Below are 20,997 nucleotides of genomic sequence, written 5' to 3'. Positions count from 1 at the left end.
ATCCTGTGTCCAGAAAGGGATAATGTTAAAAATCGAGGTTTTTTGTTTGTTTGTTTTTAATGTCTGCTGTACTAAAATGCTAAGGGGAATCTGGTGGGTGGAGAAAGAAGGAAAAAGACATTGGGCAGTTGGGAAAATCATGTAGGACTTTAATACCAGCTGGAGAAGAAGCCTAGTTCCTTTACTGAAGGAAGAACCATTGAACATCAAAGCAGCTTAGATTAGGGTAATGACTTTCTGTGGATGGATTGAAGGAATGAAAGGCTGAAAGTGATGAAACCTGGTTAAACTCTCTGCCCTTTGTATAGGAGACAGGAAATGAGGGTCTGGATTGAGCTGGGGAGGCCTGAGGAGAGGGAGGGAAGGTCAGTCTGGACAAAAACTACTGGACAGAGATAACAGAATTTAGTGATAGTTTTGAATAAGGGGTGAAGAGAGCCTGGACAGGTCATTGATACGTAAGATCGTGAAAGTAAGAGTAACCGAGTCCAAAACCCCACACATTATCTGTAAAGAACAGACTTCTGTGCCATAATACTGATACTCTCAAGAAGTAGTCAGGCTTTTTAGAGGAAGCAGCAAGGTATGATCATTAGGTAAGATTTTCTACTTTGTCTTGGCCATACAAAGTGTTAGCCATCTGTCTAGAGTCTTAATCCAGGGTCTTAGGTTTACTGAAAATATCAGTATAGACAATGGCACCTACTTAAAAAAGTTAAGGGTCAGATACTGAGAATTCAATTTTAGTCTTTTGATGTACTGAACCCTTTTAAAAGATTCAATCAGTCAAATATTAGTTTCTGTAAAGCACTATCATTAGGTTTTTTGGGTATGAGAGCCTCTTTTAAAACTTATCTGTAGTGGGCTAGGGATGTAGCTCAGTAATAGAGTGCTTGCCCAGCATGTACAAGGCCTTGGGCTCAATCCCCAGTACAACAAAAAATAAAAAGTAAGTAAATAAAAACGGATGTAGCTCAGCTGGGGAGTGCTTGCCTAGCCTGCACAAGGCCTTGGGTTCAATCCCTAGCACCAGAAAATAATTTTTAAGTTACTGATTAGGTTTGATTGAAACTTTATCCTGCTGTGAGTCGTCTGAGACCTGTTTGTCATTCTCCACACCCCCACCCCTTTCTGCTGCAAGAGGCATACAGGCAAGTTCCGTGAATGTTGGGGCAGTGGAGATGAGCTCCTGCTGGAGGCGCTCAAGTCATGGGGCAGCAGCATCTTTGCTCTCGAGTCTGGCCTGTCCTCGAGTTCCACTTACTTGGGGTGTGTGAGATTTAATAAGTGATAGCCATCACTAACAGCTCGTACTCTGTACAAGGCCCAGTTCCAAGCACTGCACCAGTAGCAGCTCACAGAGTCCTCCCAGTCACCCTGTGAAGTACTGAAAGCTGTCCTCATTTTACAGATGAGGAAATTAAGGCAGAGAGGAAATAGCTTCCCCCAGGGGATACAAGAACATGGAAGAGCTGGAATTTGAACCCAGGCCGTCTGGCTCTGAACTCTTGCCGCTTAGCCACTAAGTTATGCTCCCGCCAGGGAGTTGACTCTGTGTAGTGTAGAGGGCTGTGGAAGCCTGAGAAATCTGAGCTGCCTGGTTACTGTAGTGAGTTGTAACTGGGCCCTGGCAGGCTCTTCCCTCTGTTTTGGAAATAGTCAACCTAAAAATAGACTTGGGTTCTACGTCAGGTTGTGATTCGGTGTTTTATCTTAAAAATTACAGTCCAAAGTTCCTTTTACTTCTTTTGTCCCAGACTACAAAACAATGTGTTCCTGTAGCATGCCTGTCTGCCTAAAACATGAATCTCTGGTGCCTTTAATCTGACTCTGAGAGAAGGAAGTCTCCTCTTACCTGCATCTTGATAGCAGAGCATTTGGTGACTGCAGAACCTGCTAGGATTTGAGCCAGTGGAGGGAGTTTATGTACAGTTTGGCACTGAGAATCATTATTAGTGGTTAAAACAGAAGCAACCTACATTTTTCATTATGCAAGATATCCTGAGATTTTAAGCTTTTTTCTTCTCTTATCATCAATGTCATATTTGAAAACGTCTCCAGTAATTGCCTCGTGGCACCAAGACTGCCTAAAGCAGAAAAGTCTGATGACGTGTGTCTAGTCCATGGTTTGACATATGCAGTAGACTCTCAATAAAAGGGAGGATATTCCTGGAGCCAGGTAGACCCAGCCTGGAATCCCAGCTCTGCCACTTACCAGCTTGATAATTCCAGACAAGCCGCTTACTTTTCCCATCCATAAAATGGGAGTAATAATGCTAATCTCAGGTTTTTGAAAAGGAAAATAAAATATATGTATGTGAAACATTTAGAAAGCTATTTGATGCTTATATATAAAGTCCTTAATAACTAGTAAGTCCTTTTATTTGTTAATTATTATCTTCTGTGGTGTTGGGGATTGAACCCAGGGCCTTGCACATGCTGGGCAAGTATTCTACCACTGAGCCACATCCCTAGCCATATTTTTAATAAATTTGAACTATCTTGCCCAGATCCTATTTTCTCTTGTGTCATTTTTCTTAAGGTCTGTCCTTTTCTAATAAACAAGTCATTTCCATCTTAGTTTGAAAGATAAAAGGACATACATATGTATATATAGTAAAGTATTATTTTATAAAACTCGTGGTTTCAATTACATGTGTATGTGTGCACATATGTGTGTGTATACACACACACATACATACATATATATATATATATATGTATACACACACACACACACCATAAATGTGTGTTTCTTACTGTGGCTCTCATCTAGAATTTGGAGTACATTGCTTTATAACAGAAAACTGTTTTGTTGTGGGGGAGCTGTGCTGGAGATTAAACCCAGGGCTGATGCATGCATGCACTCTACCAAAGCTACACCTCCAGCCCTGGGATACCTGTATTTTTCAGCTCATGTTATATTGAACTGTGATTTCCTAATGTCACTGCAGGAGGTAAGAAGGGTTCCCAGAGAGGGTCCTGGAAACTCAGGATGAGTCAGGTTCTTGACAAACATTGCAGAAAAATTTAAGGATGCATTGGACACAGATTTATTTAGGAAGACAAAAACACATTCAGGGGAGAATGTGGCCAGTCTTGAGGGATGCTTTAGGTGTTCTTAGGCTCTTCTTTTAAAGGAAATTTGGGGAAATATGATATGTGGGTATCTCGTATGTTCCTTCGCCCAGTCTGTTCTAAAATTACATGTATTAGTGGGCTGTTTAATAGTGTACAGGGTAATTGTCACTCGTGGTGACAGGAATCTTCAGCAACTCTTAAGATTTACATAGTTCCCAGGAATTTGGGAGTGACGGGCCTGGGAGAGACACTGATGTGGAGGAGAGGTTGGCAGAACTTTCAAGGCTGTTGGATTAAAGTTAGATTTTCCTGGTCCTTTCTTTTGTCTCCTTTTTACCTGTTTTTTGTTTCTTCTACCCCACCTCACTAAGGAACAAGAAAGTATTTGAGAATCTTTTTATTGACAGATAATAATTTTACATCTTTAGGAGTTACAGTGTGATCTGTTGCTACATTTATAAATCGGGTGATGACCGACTCTCAGTACTTAGATTGTCTACCATCTGAATCATTTTATTTCTTTGTGGTAATCACTCTCAAAATCCTCTCTTCTAGGGGTGGGGATATAGCTCAGTAGTAGAGATTTGATCCCCAGCACAGACAAAAAGACAAAAAGTTCCTGTGTGCTATAATGCAATGTATTCCATATTCTAGATGACCTAGCAAGCGATTACAAGGCCCAGGGTTCTATCTCTGGCACCGCCAAAAAAGAAAAAGAAAAAAACTCTTGTATTTTGAATTGTAGAATTGCTAGCTGTAATCACCCTCTATATAATAGAACACCAGAACTTATCCTTCCTATCTGACTGTGACATTTTACCTGTTAAACCATCTCTCCTCTGCCTGGCCTCTCATAACCACTGCTGTGATCCCTAGACCTATGAGCCCGGCTTTTTTTTAGAATTCCACAAATAAGTGCGATTATGTGGTACTGATCTTTCTGTGCCTGGTTTATTTCACTTAATATTAAGATCTCTAGGTCGGGCTGGGGATGTGGCTCAAGAGGTAGCGCGCTCGCCTGGCATGCGTGCGGCCTGGGTTCGATCCTCAGCACCACATACCAACAAAGATGTTGTGTCCGCTGAGAACTAAAAAATAAATATTAAAAATTCTCTCTCTCTCTCTCCTCTCTCACTCTCTCTTTAAAAAAAAAAAAAAAAAAAGATCTCTAGGTCCATCCATGTTGCAGCATATTTGATAATCTTGCTGGTACATTAGATAAATTCAGAGTTTTTCAGTTAATTCAAGACAAGACTTCTTTATGCCTTCACAAATAATGGATTGAATCAAAACATATTAATGTGTTTAAAGTAGCAAACAGGGCTGGGGATGTGGCTCGCCTGGCATGCTTGCGGCCCACGTTCGATCCTCAGCACGACATACGAACAAAGATGTTGTGTCCGCCGAAAACTAGAAAATAAATATTGAAAAATTCTCTCCCTCCCTCCCTCCCCCCCTCCCCCCCTCCCCCCACTCTCTCTCTCCCTCCCTCCCCCCCACTCTCTCTCCCTCCCTCCCCCCCACTCTCTCTCCCTCCCTCCCCCCCACTCTCTCTCCCTCCCTCCCCCCCACTCTCTCTCTCCCTCCCTCCCCCCACTCTCTCTCCCTCCCTCCCCCCCACTCTCTCTCCCTCCCTCCCCCCCACTCTCTCTCCCTCCCCCCCTCCCCCCCACTCTCTCTCCCTCCCCCCCTCCCCCCCACTCTCTCTCCCTCCCCCTCCCCCCCCACTCTCTCTCCCTCCCCCCCAATCTCTCTTTAAAAATAAATAAATAAATAAATAAATAAATAAATAAATAAATAAATAAATAAAGTAGCAAACACCTGGGTTCTTGGTAGTGATCCTGTTGAACCTGGGAGGAAAATGCCATTGAGGAAGGAAGGGACCACACCTGCATATTCTATACGTTGTATATTCTATACGTTGTGTTAATGTTTATCATTTGGCAGTTGATCACTTTTATTCTGCTTGGAGCTTCGGAGAGCCATGGGACATCCCAGTTCCTGAATATTTGACCTCTCACATGAACCAAAGCCATGAAAGGTTAGTTAGTTCACAGTCCAGTCTGTGAAAAGCAGACTGAGCACAGTCGAGCACAACTTCAGCTGCAGATTCTTGATTTCATTGCAAACAGCTGAGAGTATGTAAACAGGAGAGACGAGGAGCTGTCCCAGTGGGCTGTTTGTCAACCACTAATTCATTCAGCAAGCACTGAGGTCCTATTGAGAAAGCCTATGGGATGGACACAGGTAGCTTATTAGGCTCTCCTTTTTAGAGAGGCTCCTGAGTAATGGGGAGCAAACGTTATGCAAATACTTACCTTACCTAATAGAATAAGCAATCTGCAGGGTAAATGCAAAACTGAGAAAAGCACAAAGGAAGCCATGGATTCCAGCTCGGCACAAGCATCCTGGAAAAGACAGTTTGGGAATCTTTGAAAGGTACATTGGAAAGGAGATCTGGAAGCCTGGGCTGGGCAGAGGAGCTAACATAGAAATACAAAGTTCTTGAAGTATTCAGGGCGGCTGGCTTATCAGACAAACAGAATATAATTAAGGGTGATAACTAAACTTTGGTATAATTCTTGGCTCTTGTTGCTTTTTAGGCTATAGCCACAATTATTTGAGGCCTCCCACTTTCAGATCTGTAAAACAGCTAATGACCCCTGCCTTGTGGAGCTGTGGGGACTGCATGGGAGGGTGTGTGCAGCTCCAGCCTCACTCTGGTGGTTGTACGTAGACAGGCTCCAAGCATCACGATGGCCAGGTCTGTTGTGTGTGTCTGTGTCGGTCAGCTCTTCATCACTATGACCAAAATACCCAACAAGAACAACTTAGAGGAGGTACAGTTTTAATTTGGGGCTTAGCTTCAGGGGACTCAGTCCACCATCGGCCAACTACACTGCTCTGGGCCCAATATGAGGCAGAACATCGTGGTGGAAGGGCCTGGAAAAAGGGAAGCTGTCATTACAACCAGAGAGACAAGATAGAGTCCAAGGGCACATCCCAGTGGCCTCTTCTTCCAGCCACACCCTACTTGCCTACTGTTACCACCAGCACAGTAGTCTTTTCAGATTATTAATCTATCAAATGGATTGATCCACTGACTAGGTTGCAGGTCTCATAATCTAACTGGACATTCCTACATTGTCTAATATGAGCTTTGGGGGGACACATCACATCCAAACCTAATAGTGTCTGAGAGGATACAAAGCACCCCACATGGAGCTCCTCGGGGTCCAAGGTGCTGAAAGACCTTGCAGGACAGGTGCTGGGCGTCTGTCCTTCAGAATCTCTATTAAGCACATGTGCCTCCCAAGAGTGCCCACTCTGTGTGTTTGGGGGTAAGGGAGGCAAAGGAGGACAGTCCTCAGCAGTAGGCAGACCTGCCCCAGAGCTGGCCTTTTTTCTCTACCTACTGGCCCAGGGCCTTGGAGACTCATTTTTCTCACCCTTTCAAGCCACCTCCACTCCCTCATTATATGAGGGTGGTTCTCTGGGAGCAGACATGGTGTTCCCACCTTGCCTTCCTCGCTGCCCTCTCCATCTTGTTGACTGACCGGAAACCAGTGGGAACGAGCAAATGTGGGTGAGCAAGGTGCAGCCCCCCTGCAAGGCTTTCCTGTAGGACCCAGGGCTCTGGGGCTCCCTTTCCTTCTGAGATAGGAGCCAAAAACCTCAGTGGACATATGTTCTGGGTTTAGTCCTAAAAGTGGGCTTCCTGCTTCCTCCCCAGAACTCGCCCCGCCCTGTCCTCACAGGAGGGAGCCGGCGCCCTTCAGGAAGGCCTGGAGAGCTGGGGGCCCAGTGGCGGCAGGATGCGTCCCTCTCCCACACTACCCGTGTTCCAGGTGCCCAAGTTCCCAGAGCTGTTCCTGGAGACAGCCCCACGGGGTCATTTTTCCAGGGTGTCCTCCCGAGAGACATGGCCATTCTTCACCTGCTGTTGGTGCTCAGCACAAGGTCAGTTGTTCTTCCTTACCATGGCCCACCCCTGCTGTGCTTCCAGGGACGATCTGGCCCTTTCCCCCTTTCATTTAATCCTGTGTGTATTTAATGTGTAGCGAGTCTTTACCGAGTCAGACTGATTTTGTGAGGGATTAGTTTGTATTAATTCAAAGTGTGACTTATAAGCTATTTTGAAGAAATATGTATTTTCCGGTGCAGACAATTCAAAGTAGGTTATCGGTGTCACCTGGTAGAGGCTTAATGAGAAGATAATTATTTGTAATTACAGTATCTAGTGTGTGGGTGCTTGAGGATGTTTGAGGAATTTGTTTTTGAGACCCTGAAACACTGCCTCATCGTCTTTACACTATGGATTTGCACACCACCATCTCTAGAGATAGGATGGGCTGTCAGTGGTGCACCTCCTCTCGCCCTGGTTCCAGATGTTCTTGATTTCAGGGGAACCAGATATTACTCTACCTTGGGATGCTCCAGAGTTTCCTTAGTGAGTGATGCCGAGAGGGGAAGGGGAGGATGCTGGACAAAATGAAGCCTCATGGTAAAACCAACGGCTCCATTCCCCCACAGCACGCAGGGCACTGACTTAAAGCTCAGCGTGTGCTACTGAACTGCAAGGAAATGGGTTCTTTGCCCAAACAAATCAGAACAAACATTTGACCAAGACACTAATAAAATGTCCTTTGGAATGCTAGGTGAAGATCCCTAAAATTGTTCCTTTCTAGCACATGGTGGGGGAAAGGCCTGGTTTTCTTCTTCCAAAGAATGTAGCAACTGGGGAGTCTGAGCAGGTGTCCACAGGAACCCACAGACACGTCTCTATCAGAAGATGATGAGAGAGGCAGCTTGGTGAGCCTTCAGAGTTATTTCGGTACAGGTTAGCTCCAGACCAAGTTAACAGGAAAACCAGGTGTTCACTGCGTGGCTGGACATGTCCACAGGGGAGCAAGAAGGAAGCTGTTTCAGAGTTCTGTGTATGTTACCAGTAGAGAACTAGTAGGAAGCTGCTGTCCTGTAGCCACATGGAGGTCTTCCTTGATAGGTCCTTAGACATGGCTTGCTTCCTCCCTGGGTCCTTTCTCTTGTTTTTAATCTCATTCTCAGAGCAATTATAAATATCTGGGCATTGTTCCAATAAAAGCAGTAAGCTTTTTATCCTCAGTGTTTGAGACTATGGATCAAGAAGAATAGGCTATCCGGACTCCATCAAGCCTGAGATGGGGCAGCTTCTGGAAGCAATCATAGGCTGTGCAGGGGACATTGCAGAGATGATGACACCTGGTCCAGCCTGAGGGGGTTTCCCACAGAGTGCTTGACTTAGGCCCAGCATGTCCACACAAGCCTGGACAGTCATGCTGGGGGCACTGCAGAGTGGGCTTTCACTTGGTCAGTCTTGTGTGTCATAAATCTCAGTCGAGCTCCAGCCGAACTGTGTATTATCTATGGACTTCAAGAAACATGCATTCTTTTCAAGCCTCTGTGTTCTCAGAACACAGATGTGAAGAAAGTGTGAACACATCCACAATCTTGGTCATAGTGTCCGATTCATCATAAAAGCACTCCGTTGTTAGAGAGGCTCTGGAGACAGATGGCCTGCATTTCCATCCTGCTGTGCCATTGACTAGCTCTGCGCCCCCGCCACTTACTTCTCTGTTCCTAATTTCCTTGTTTGTAAAATGGCAGAACCTGCCTCAGAGAGTGTTTAATCTTATAGTAAGATCCTGCACTTATCACTACTGTGACCTTTCACTCCTGGGCGTGGAGTGAGGCTGTACTGTCCTGTGTACTGCCCTGGGAGTCAGTGGGTAGCATAGTGTAGAGGAAGTCACAGGTGTGTCTCTTTGAGCAGAATCTTAGGATCCTATGACTGATTCACCTCCAGCACCAGAAACTCCAGCCTGAGTCCTACAGCCGAGCACACACTTGTTGGCACAAGCAAGAAATAGACTTAAAAAAAAAAAAAAAAGGCACTGGCAGCTGTAGGAACAGCCTTGGCTCTAGTCCTGAAGCAAAGTTCAGCTGAAATGAGATAGTGATGAGGACACCTAGGCCACAGAGACTTTAAAAGCCTTTACATACTAGTCGTGGAGCTCCTTGTGGGCTGTGTGTAAATCTGCACCCACTAGTGCTCTGGAACACCGTGGCCCTGGAACCGGAGCCATTTGAAGGACCTCATCCTTCCTTACATGTCTAAGCTCAGCCTTCTTAAGAGGCGGGGCCTCGTGGAAGTGATGAGGTCATCGGGGCTCTGCCATAGTGGCAGAGGTTCATCACATGGCCTTGGGACTAAGCAAGCAGTTGTCACCTTCCATCATTCTGACCTTTCTGTGCCTGTGCATGTTCTTGCTGCCTGTGCCCCTCAGAACCTCAGAGGACCCCTGCCTCAGTCCACGTCATTCAGGACTGTCTTATCTCTATTTCTTTAAATTTCTTGTTTACTTATACTTTTATTTATTTTTATGTGGTGCTGAAGATTGAACCCAGTGCCTCACCTGTGCTAGGCAAGTGTTCCACCACTGAGCCACAACCCCAGCCCTGTCTTTATCAATTTCTGTTGCTATAACAAAACCCCTGAGACTGGGTAAATTATAAAGGGGTTTATTTAATAATTCTGGGGGCTGGAGGGTCCAAAAAGCATGGCATCAGCATCCTGGTGAGGTTCCTGCCTGCACCACAACGTTACAGAGAAGCTGAAAGGGAACTTGTCATGTGTAGAAGGATCCAAGGGTATGAGGTGACAACTGGCTCTTGGGGAAGCCATACACTGCTGTGAGAGCAGCATTCAAGCATCCACTATGGCAGAGCCCCGATGACCTCATCACTTCCACGAGGCCCCACCTCTTAAGGTTCTGTCACCTCATGCTGCCATAGTGGAGACCAGGCTTCTAGACATGCACTTGAGGGAGACAAACCACATCTACACCATAGCAAGGGTCCACAGGAACCCCACTTCTCCCTTCCAGTTCATCCCTTGGGGCTGTGGGTGGTGTGTTTGCACTGGTCATGCATCCCTGATGGTGGAGTTCCCCCTGGGGCTGTGGGGGTGAGTGCGGAGTATGAGGCGAGACACCCCCTTTGGAAGCCTGAGCAGTGTGCTCCAGGCAGCACCTGACTGAGTTGTGCTGTCTCCCCTGTGGGAGGGAAGCTGACATGGGGCGGCACAGGAGCTGGGATTGTGGCTGGATGACTCAGGGTCAGCTCTTGATGTATGTCCAGGACGTAGGCTTCCTCAGCCTTTGTTCTAGAACATTGAGTGACAGTAGAAGTGTCTCTGCTGCCGGAAGGAAATTACAAGTAGCAATGGTGTTTCCCCGGTGTGCTGGTGGTCTGCCTGTCATCCAAGGTAATAACATCAGGAGCTCTGGGAGGGCTGAAAGAGGCTAGCTGTCATTTTTTTAAAACATCTTTTCTGCCAAAGCAGTAATACATTTTATGTTTAAAAATTGGAAAATACAAAGGCATATTGGAAAAAAAAAAGATGACACCTTGTAACCCATGGTGCAAAAGTAACTATTGTTAACACTTCGAAGCGTGTTTCCCTTTAAGATTTCACATACAGGCACATTTTAAAATGAAATCTGGATAAAAATAGCAAAATCATTGTCAAAAAAATGTTAAAATCATTCTACATGCTGGGAGGTCTTAAAATCACTTTACATGCATTATCTCATTTATTCCTCACAGTTTCTTTTTGAGAAATCATTATGTCCAACTTTAGAAGAAGAAACTCAGGCAAAAAGAGGTTAAGTCATTTTTGCAAGGTCACACAGCCCATAAAGGTAGTGGCACAATGAAAACCAAAGCAGTCTGTCTTGATTATATTGCAGGCGATCTTGACTATGTTGCAGTTTGTCACATAGTAAAACAGCTTAAATTAACATTTCCTAGAATTATACAAGTATTAACGCTGACTTGTTTGGTTCTGTCTCCTGATTCTATGGATTAGGGAGTAGAAGCCCACTGACAGACTTGATTTACCCAAGAACACATAACTAGTAAATGTCAGTGCCAAAACAAACCCACGTCTCCTGAACCACATAGTCCACAAGCATGCTGATGCCAGGTGATCTGGGAACCTTTGTTCTTCTTCCCCATGTCCTGACGCGGAAGCCCAGGTGCACGGTATGGAGCCAGTGCCAAGCCCAGGTTAGGTGAAGCGTGCAGAACTCACAGCTTTTCCAAGCACATATGCTAATTTCAGTTTGTGCTCAAGGAATTTATGAGCATTGAACAGTAATGTTTATGGCTGGCCCTCAATTATCCATGCAGTGCTGGAGCTATAAAAGGCTGAAAGGTACAGCTCCTAAATAGTTCTACCTTTATACCCACATCGAACATTTTTAACTGAGACTTGCTGAAGCAGTAAGATTGATGATTTGGACTTTAAATGTTGTTGCTTCCCCCAATCTGTCTCTTGAGGACATGCCAGGCATTGTTAGGACTTTGAAGTAAGGCAAAAGTCAGCCGGCCCTCTGCATAAGCCCTGGTGTGTATAGGAGCTGGCCAGATCGCAGCGTGTAAGAGAACCAGGCTCATTGCGTGGAGACCACCCAGTTGGCTGACCAGCCCAGCAGGGAATTAAAGGAGGAAGAGCAGGTGGTGACTTACTGTCCAGTTTGGTAAGGTAACGTGTGTAAACCTTTATATCTCCAAACGGGGAAGAGAATTTCTTAGTAGAGAATGTCAGGGTGCCAGGCACAATGGTACACACTCATAAATACCAGCGACTGGAGAGGCTTGAGGCAGGAGGATCACAAGTTCAAGGTCAGCCTCAGCAAATTGGTAAGATTTTGTCTCAAAGTAAAAAATGTCTTAAAAAGGGCTGAGTATGTAACTCAAGTGATAGAGCACCCTGGAGTTCAATTTCTAGTACCAAAAGAGAATGTCAAACAGGTTTTTCAAAAATTTTTTACAACTTAATCTGATCTGATCTATGTGCTCCAAGAGGACAAGAATGAGTTCTCATGGAGCTTAGAATGTTGAGCATAAGAGTATATGTGTAACAGGCAAACTAATGTACACCTCTTAAGGTCGGGATCATGGTTACCCTGGTGGTGGGGATGATACAGTTGTGATTGAAGGGGACCCAGGGCTTCTGCTCTGTTTCTTTAATTGGGTGCCAGTTACGCAGTATGTTCAGTTTGTAAAAATTCATTGCGTTATTTACACGTGCTTTTTTATGAGTGTAAGTTGTACTTCAGTTAAAGTTTAAGGTCCTTATTCATGTTCTTATAGCTTGCTGCACATTAATATTTGGGGAAAAAAATCTCTAGTCGAATCAGTTTGAAATGGTGTAGAATGCATTATCTGGGTATTGGGGAGAAATCTCCACCTGGAATTGTCAGGGCTACCTGGGCAGACCTTGTATTTTATTCTGTGAACATGCATCTTAAATAACTTCAGTGTTGTTAAGGTTTGAACATGAGGTGTTCACCAAAAAGCTCATGTGTGAGACTGCAAGAAGGGTTAGAGGAGAAATGATTGGGCTATAAGAGCCTTAGCCCAATCATTGAGTTAATTCCCTGATGGGATTAATTGAGTAGTAACTGAAGGTAGGGTGTTGCTGGAGAGGTGTCATTTGGGGGTCGTGCCTTTGGAGTAAATGTTTTGTATCTGGCAAGTGGAGTCTTTCTTTCTGCTTCCTGATCATCATGTGAGCTGGATCCCTCTGCCACATTCTTCCAGTGTGATGTTCAGCCTCATCTCGAGCCCTGAGGAATGAAGCCAGAGGTCTATGAACTTGAGACCTCTGAAAACCTGTGAGCCCCTAAATAACTTTTTTCCTACTTCACAATTATTCTGGTCAGGTCTTTTAGTCACAGCAGCAAAAAAAAACAGACTATAACAAGTGTAGACCCCTTGGAGTAAAGAATGATATCACTATAGCTCTTGAAACATTTATTGACAGCCTCCTGTGGATGAGGGAAGTGCCGACTACAGGCTGGGTGCAGCCCTGATGCCCTCTCTCCTGGGTCACTCCCTTGCAATCTGCTGGGGGTTAAAGTACAGATGAGGGATAAGAGGAAGGTGAGAGGTGCTTCAGGATGAGCCCAGGGCTGCAGGAGGAGCTCAGAAAGGAGAAGCAGGTTTTCTGGGATTGGAAAAGGCTTCTTGGAAGAAGGGACATTTGAAATTAAAAGAATGTGTAAGGGCTGATAAGAAGCAATAGATGGCTGGGTGCGGTGGTGCACACCTATAATCCCAGAGGCGCAGGAGGATCACAGTTCACAGCCAACCTCAGCAACTTAGTGAGGCCTCGTCTCAAAATAAAAAGGGCTGGTAGTGTGGCTCAGTGATTGAGCAACCCTGGGTTCAATCCCTGGTACACACACACACAAAAAAATAGTACTAGTAGTAGTAGATGAGTGGCCGGCAATGCAAATGTATGCACAAGGAAATCTCACTCATTCTGGGAACTTTTTTTTTTTTTTCCTCTCTTTTTTTTTTTATTGGTTGTTCACAACATTACAAAGCTCTTGACATATGATATTTCATACATTAGATTGAAGTGGGTTATGAACCCCCAATTTTACCCCAAATGCAGATTGCAGAATCACGTCGGTTACACATCCACAATTTTACATAATGCCCTATTAGTGATTGTTGTATTCTGCTACCTTTCCTATCCCCTACTATCCCCCCTCCCCTCCCCTCCCATCTTCTCTCTCTACCCCATCTACTGTAATTCATTTCTCTCCTTGTTTATTTTCCCATTCCCCTCACAACCTCTTATATGTAATTTTGTATAGCAATGAGGGTCTCCCTTCATTTCCATGCAATTTCCCTTTTCTCTCCCTTTCCCTCCCATCTCATGTCTCTGTTTAATGTTAATCTTTTCTTCCTACTCTTCCTCATTCTGGGAACTTTGGGTGGTTTGGTTGGCATCCTTCAGAAACAAGTGAGGCCTGAAAGTTGATAGAGCTATACGGTGGCCAGGTTGTATTATTTCATTTGAGAGGCATAAGGGAGCCAGGGTTTCTAAGCAGCAGCATGATCAGAACTGGTATCTCTAGTAAAATCAAACTTCTAGGTTCACTGATGGTACTATTACTGTTAATTACCACGTCTGCTCCAAATGAACATTTTTTGTGTTTTCTGCTTTCTTTGGTTATATTGCTTAGACCCATTTCTGTTTGGGTCCACTAATAAGCCACAGGTACACAGCCTCCTTGAGCTTCCTGTGGTCCTCCCTCTAGGACTTGAAGATCACCCTTTTGTCCCCAACACTCACCCTGTGCCTTGACTATTTGAAGTCACAGTTCCTCTGTACTTTTTTCGTACATCCTGTTTTCTAGGCTTACAGCAGTTTGGCTTTTATTTCCTTTTACCTTTCCTGCACGATGTGCTTTTGACAGATAAAGCAACCAGTGTCATTTATGCAAATTGAACATGGGAAGAGAAGCCAAGAAATGACATTAACAAGCTTTTTAAGTTATGGAGGAGGCCTGACCCGCTGGCTTGGGATTGTATCCTGCTGTACTGTTGGGCGCCTTCTGAGGGACAAAGCACTGGGCAGGATATATCACGTAGTGTATATCATTGTTAAAAATGGTCTGTATCCACATTGGGCTCATTCTAAGCACTCTGAGGTCTATTGAGTTAATTCCTTGCTAAGTTTTTGCTGCTCAGTCTGTTAGTCCCTTTAAAAAAAAAAAAAAGTAACTTGTGCTTAGTATTGCTTTGTCTGGGCTAGGCTTGTGGCTCAGTGGTAGAGCACTTGCCTAGTATGCGTGAGGCACTGAGTTCAATCCCCAGCAACACAGAAAAATAGAACAAATAAAATAAAAGTATTGTGTTCATCTACAACTAAAAAAAAAATTTAAGAAAATATTCCTTTGTCTTCCATTGGGTTTCTCTTAAGACCCTGTATCATGGCATTATTCTAACCAAAGGATTGTCAACTTGACAACTGAGATGCTTAGTTTAGATCTTCTGTTGTTTGGAGATTGTGCTTAAACTCTGCAGAGACCTAGTGTTTATCCTCTGAGGACAGTCAGAGTAGGGTGCATTCACTGGTGAGAAGACTCGGGTTAGGCGATTTGGATTCAAATCCTGACTCTTGGAACCCTCAGTTTCTACACATTTATGGATTTAGCCATCCTTGGCCTAGCACAGGAATGAGGTTCCAACAAGGTGACGTCTGTTGAAACACCCATGTCACCTGGCATGATCTTTCCCTTGTAGGCTCCTGCTCCCCTTGAGGGTGCTTAGGGCTCTTTGCAGTTCTTTTTCCTCCGTGGCCTGTGAGTGAGAAAGCTATTTCGTGTGGTCTTTGGGTTGACATTATTTCTTTAAAAAAAAAAAAAATCACTGATTATGGTTTGGAGTTACTTGTTTCTGTTTCTAGATTCTGCTGTGTTACTCGTGACTAAAGTTTACCTTGCATTGTGTTTTCCAATCACATCTATTTATTAAAAAAAATAACTTTCTTGTGCTGATGGATGTACCTTCTGGATCTTTACTTCCTTTTTTCCTTCTTCCTTCTCTTGGCCAACAAGTAATTTCTAAATTAGATGCGTTTCCCATAACAGAGACAGGGCACGACAGGCCTCCCAGTCACCTGGAAACCAGGACAGACTGGTGACCTTATTCCATTCTGCATTTTCTGACAGCAAATGGGATGCCCTGCAGACATGATTCTCGTGTCTAGTTAGTATACGTGGGGTGTCAGAAAGAGTTGGGCTGTCCTGCCTTCAACTTGGATGGTACAGAGTGTCGATCCCATAAAACCTGCACTTTGGAAATCTGAAACTTAAAGTATGTTTGTCGTGTGTGCACAGATCCTGTCACAGTAACTGCCTCCTTGACATGAAGGTTTAAAGGGCTTTGCCTCCGTCTCTTTCAGGTAGAACGTCATGACATGAATACCTTAAGCCTGCCCCTGAACATACGCCGTGGGGGGTCGGACACCAACCTCAACTTTGACGTCCCAGATGGCATCCTGGACTTCCACAAGGTCAAACTCAGTGCAGACAACCTGAGACAGAAAATTCTGAAGGTAACAGAACAGATCAAAATTGAGCAAACATCCCGTGATGGGAATGTCGCAGAATATTTGAAGCTAGTCAGCAGCGCCGACAAGCAGCAGGCGGGGCGCATCAAGCAGGTCTTTGAGAAGAAGAACCAGAAGTCGGCTCACTCCATTGCTCAGCTGCAGAAGAAGTTAGAGCAGTATCACAGAAAGCTCCGAGAGATCGAACAGAATGGAGCCTCCAGAGGCTCAAAGGACATTTCCAAAGACCACCTGAAGGACATACATCACTCTCTGAAAGAAGCCCACGTGAAGTCTCGAACTGCCCCCCATGGCTTGGAGAGCAGTAAGTCGGGCATGCCAGGGGTATCCCTCACTCCACCTGTGTTCGTTTTCAATAAGTCCAGAGAGTTTGCCAACTTGATCCGAAATAAGTTTGGCAGCGCCGACAACATCGCGCACTTAAAAAATTCCTTAGAGGAGTTTAGGCCTGAGGCCAGTTCACGGGTCTACGGGGGCAGCGCTACCATCGTGAACAAGTCCAAGTACGGCAGCGATGACGAGTGTTCCAGCGGCACATCAGGTTCGGCTGACAGCAATGGGAACCAGTCCTTCGGGGCTGGTGGGGCTGGCACGCTGGACAGCCAGGGCAAGCTCAGCATGATCCTGGAGGAGCTGAGGGAGATCAAGGACACCCAGGCCCAGCTGGCAGAGGACATCGAGGCACTAAAGGTGCAGTTTAAGAGGGAATATGGTTTCATTTCTCAGACCCTGCAAGAGGAAAGGTACAGGTATGTCAAAGCATCCTGCTGGAATTCTTTGGAAGTGCGAGTTACTAACTTCAAAGTTTGTCTACTTGAAAGTGACGTGTTTTCAATAAATATGGATATAGATCAGAAGGCATTTAGGGATCAATAGTTCTTTCCATCTTTCATAATTCCAATTTTCATGATTTGTAACAATTGGAGAAAGTCATTACATGCGTGGGTCTCTTAAAATATCACTATACAGTCTGACTCATGCGCCTATTAAGATACTTATTCAGAAGACTTCTGTTATAGTTTTATTAGCACTAATTCAGAGATATATATTTGATTTTCCTCTATTATAACAGTCATATAAAAAATTAATCATTGTACAACAAGATAGGTTTTATTTGGTATGTTGGTCTTGAAGTCTTCATGTATTTTTATGTGCTGTATTTTATTCATTAAATTTTTTTTCACCATAAATAAAGAGTTTTCAAAAGTAATCGTAAGCTTGGCACAGTGGTGCACTCCTGTAATCCCAGCAACTCAGGAGGCTGAGGCAAGAGGATCACAAGTTTGAGGATAGCCTCAGCAACTTAGCAAGGCTCTGAGCAACTTAGCAAGATCCTGTCTCAAAATAAAAATAAAATGGGTTGGGGATGTGGCTTAGTGATTAAGCACCCCTGGTTTCAATCCCTGGTGTCCAAAAAAAAAAAAAAAAAAAGTTTGTGGTACCTATGATATAATCACTTTGTGTATTACTTAAGAGACCTTTAAAAGGATTATTTACAGTAATTGCAACATTTGGCACCTGTATAGCCATACCAGGAAAATCATTAAATCTGAATCATACTTTTTTGTCTCCTTTTTAAAAAAAAAAAACTCTTAGGTGACCCACATAAACGTCTAGAACTGGCATTGATCACAGTCATCCCAAGCTAAGTCATCTTCCCCAAACAGTGCATCCTGTTTAAAGCAGACATAAGGTTTCAAACTACAGACAAGTCCTCTCTGCACAGGGCGGAGCATGGGAACAGGAATCTTGGTGGTCCTCTTACTTTAGATTTGGACTTTTGGTAAATGACACCTGTTAAGCCAATCTGTACTTTGTGACAGGTTTAATTTTTTTTATTGACATTTAAGTTCCAAGAGCCACAAAGCGTATCCATATGAGTATATACTCTGGGCAGGGATGAATTTAGCTGCAGAGTAGAGGCTGATAGTAACGGTCTCTCTTTCCTTGTGGGCTCTGGCCATAAACCCTCAGGTACTGTGGGGCCAGAAGACAGAGAAGCCACTGCAAATGTGCTGGGTCCTTGCCTTGGGCAGGGTCCTGCACAGCCCTGGTGAATGTGTGGGCCCATGAGTTCTGTCCTTTGTCCCTGCCACCAGTTCAGGTGCTAGTGTGACATGGGTGGAGAAGCCAGATTTGGGATTGGGCGAAACCTCGAAGGTGAAGACCACATTAAGACCCGAGACCAGTTCTTTCCAGAGCTGGAATTCAGGGCTATCCCAAGCTATATTTACAATTTTTGGAAAAATGGTCTCCCAAGGGGTGGAAACAAGCCAAGGGGCCCTGACAGCAGTAAGATTGAAAGGACGTCATTCTAGAATGTGCTGCTAGAAGACCTGTGAAATGCCTCGCTCAGAATGGGTTCCCATCTCTGTCAAGGTACGAGCGCCTGGAAGACCAGCTGCATGACCTGACCGACCTGCACCAGCATGAGACGGCCAACCTGAAGCAGGAATTGGCTAGCGCCGAGGAGAAGGTGGCCTACCAGGCCTATGAGCGCTCCAGGGACATCCAGGTGCCTTCCCTCCCCTGGCTAGACATACATGCCCCTGAATTCCCCTGGGCTCAGTGTTGAGGACCTAATTATCCTAAAGCTTACGGGATTCCTGGTGTGGGGGACAAAATCTTTTCTCTGCACAACATTTCTTCTCCACCTGCTGACCCCATTAGCGCATGTTATAGACATTGCTAAGTCTGTATCCTGTACACTTTCTGCCTAACTCAGTTAACAAGTATTTATTATCTAACTCAAGATAATAAAATGATTTTTAAAAAAATTAAAATATGAAGCCAGGTATGGTGGCACACACCTGTAATTCCAGAAACTCAGGAGCTTGAGGCAGGCAGATTGCACATTCAAGGCCAGAGCCTCTGCAATTTAGTGAGACCCTGTCTCAAAAAATTAAAAGAGCTGAGAATTTAGCTCTGGTAAAATTTAGCTTGGTGAGTTCAGTCCCCACTAACTGAAGACCTTGCCTTCAAGAAGCTTTATGCTAAGATGGTGAAGAACCCAACACCAAGGGGCCCAAGACGTGTGAGCAAGGGCCAGGATGAGTGGCACGGACCCTAAGGCCATAGAAATGCAGCAGAGGGAAGCAGGTGGGTGACTCAGTGGTAAACCTCAGGCTTCAGTCCCAGGTCGGCCATTACCAGATGTGTGGTCCTGAGCAAGCCTGTTTGCTCCTCTGTAGGGTATCTTTCATGCTTGTAAGAATTTCAGGCATTCAAGAGCACCCTGTGTGACAACACTAGCAAAGCCCTTCTTTTTTTTTTTTTTAATTTTCATATGCTTTATTTTACAGACCTATTATTTTATTTATTTATTTATTTATTTATTTATTTATTTATTTTTATTGGTTGTTCACAACATTACAAAGCTCTTGACATATCATATTTCATACATTAGATTGAAGTGGGTTATGAACCCCCAATTTTACCCCAAATGCAGATTGCAAAATCACGTCGGTTACACATCCACAATTTTACATAATGCCCTATTAGTAATTGTTGTATTCTGCTACCTTTCCTATCCCCTACTATCCCCACTCCCCTTCCCTCACATCTTCTCTCTCTACCCCATCTACTGTAATTCATTTCTCTCCTTGTTTATTTTCCCATTCCCCTCACAACCTCTTATATGTAATTTTGTATAGCAATGAGGGTCTCCCCTCATTTCCATGCAATTTCCCTTTTCTCTCCCTTTCCCTCCCATCTCATGTCTCTGTTTAAAGTTAATTTTTTCTTCCTGCTCTTCCTCCCTACTCTGTTCATAGTTGCTCTCATTATATTAAAGAAGACATTTGGTATTTGTTTTTTAGGGATTGGCTAGCTTCACTAAGCATAATCTGCTCTAGTGCCATCCATTTCCCTGCAAATTCCATGATTTTGTCATTTTTTAGTGCTGTGTAATATTACATGGTGTATAAATGCCACATTTTTTTTATCCATTCATCTATTGAAGGGCATCTGGGTTGGTTCCACAATCTAGCTATTGTGAATTGTGCTGCTATGAACATCGATGTGGCAGTATCCCTGTAGCATGCTCTTTTAAGGTCTTCAGGGAATAGTCCGAGAAGGGCAATCGCAGGGTCAAATTGTGGTTCCATTCCCAGCTTTCCCAGGAATCTCCAAACTGCTTTCCAAATTGGCCGCACCAATTTGCAGTCCCACCAGCAATGTACAAGTGTACCCTTTTCTCCACATCCTCGCCAGCACTTATTGTTGTTTGACTTCATAATGGCTGCCAATCTTAGTGGAGTGAGATGGTATCTTAGGGTGGTTTTGATTTGCATTTCTCTGACTGCTAGCGATGGTGAGCATTTTTTCATGTACTTGTTGATTGATTGTATATCCTCCTCTGAGAAGTGTCTGTTCAGGTCCTTGGCCCATTTGTTGATTGGGATATTTGTTATCTTATTGTCTAATTTTTTAAGTTCTTTGTATACTCTGGACATTAGGGCTCTATCTGAAGTGTGAGGAGTAAAAATTTGTTCCCAGGATGTAGGCTCCCTATTTACCTCTCTTATTGTTTCTCTTGCTGAGAAAAAACTTTTTAGTTTAAGTAAGTCCCATTTGTTGATTCTAGTTATTAACTCTTGTGCTATGGGTGTCCTATTAAGGAATTTGGAGCCCGACCCCACAATATGTAGATCTGAGCCAACTTTTTCTTCTATCAGACGCAGAGTCTCTGATTTGATATCAAGCTCCTTGATCCATTTTGAGTTAACTTTTGTGCATGGCGAGAGAAAGGGATTCAGTTTCATTTTGTTGCATATGGATTTCCAGTTTTCCCAACACCATTTTTTGAAGATGCTATCCTTCCTCCATTGCATGCTTTTAGCCCCTTTATCAAATATAAGATAGTTGTAACTTTGTGGATTAGTCTCTGTGTCCTCTATTCTATACCATTGGTCCACCCGCCTGTTTTGGTACCAGTACCA

The 20,997-nt window shown here is 44.2% G+C and overlaps 1 protein-coding gene across 4 annotated transcripts in view; it reads left to right on the top strand.

Annotated features, from left to right (window-relative positions):
• Positions 1-20,997, top strand: part of TMCC3 (transmembrane and coiled-coil domain family 3) — a 215,199-nt gene that overhangs the window by 184,868 nt on the left and 9,334 nt on the right. For 2 of the 4 annotated variants that reach the window (XM_081310144.1, XM_081310143.1), the window contains exons 2-3: positions 15,890-16,806; positions 18,437-18,572. In XM_081310144.1, the coding sequence (XP_081166270.1) occupies positions 15,890-16,806; positions 18,437-18,572 (1,053 nt within the window). Of the gene's footprint in view, positions 1-6,814; positions 7,042-11,572; positions 11,664-15,889; positions 16,807-18,436; positions 18,573-20,997 lie in introns of those variants that run through there. The other 2 variants (XM_081310146.1, XM_081310145.1) reach the window with 2 other exon arrangements.

Source organism: Spermophilus citellus, assembly GCF_964194105.1.
Source record: "Spermophilus citellus genome assembly, chromosome: 10".
NCBI lineage: Eukaryota > Metazoa > Chordata > Mammalia > Rodentia > Sciuridae > Spermophilus > Spermophilus citellus.
Note: the sequence above shows the minus strand (reverse complement) of the source record. Positions and strands in the feature narration are given on the sequence as shown.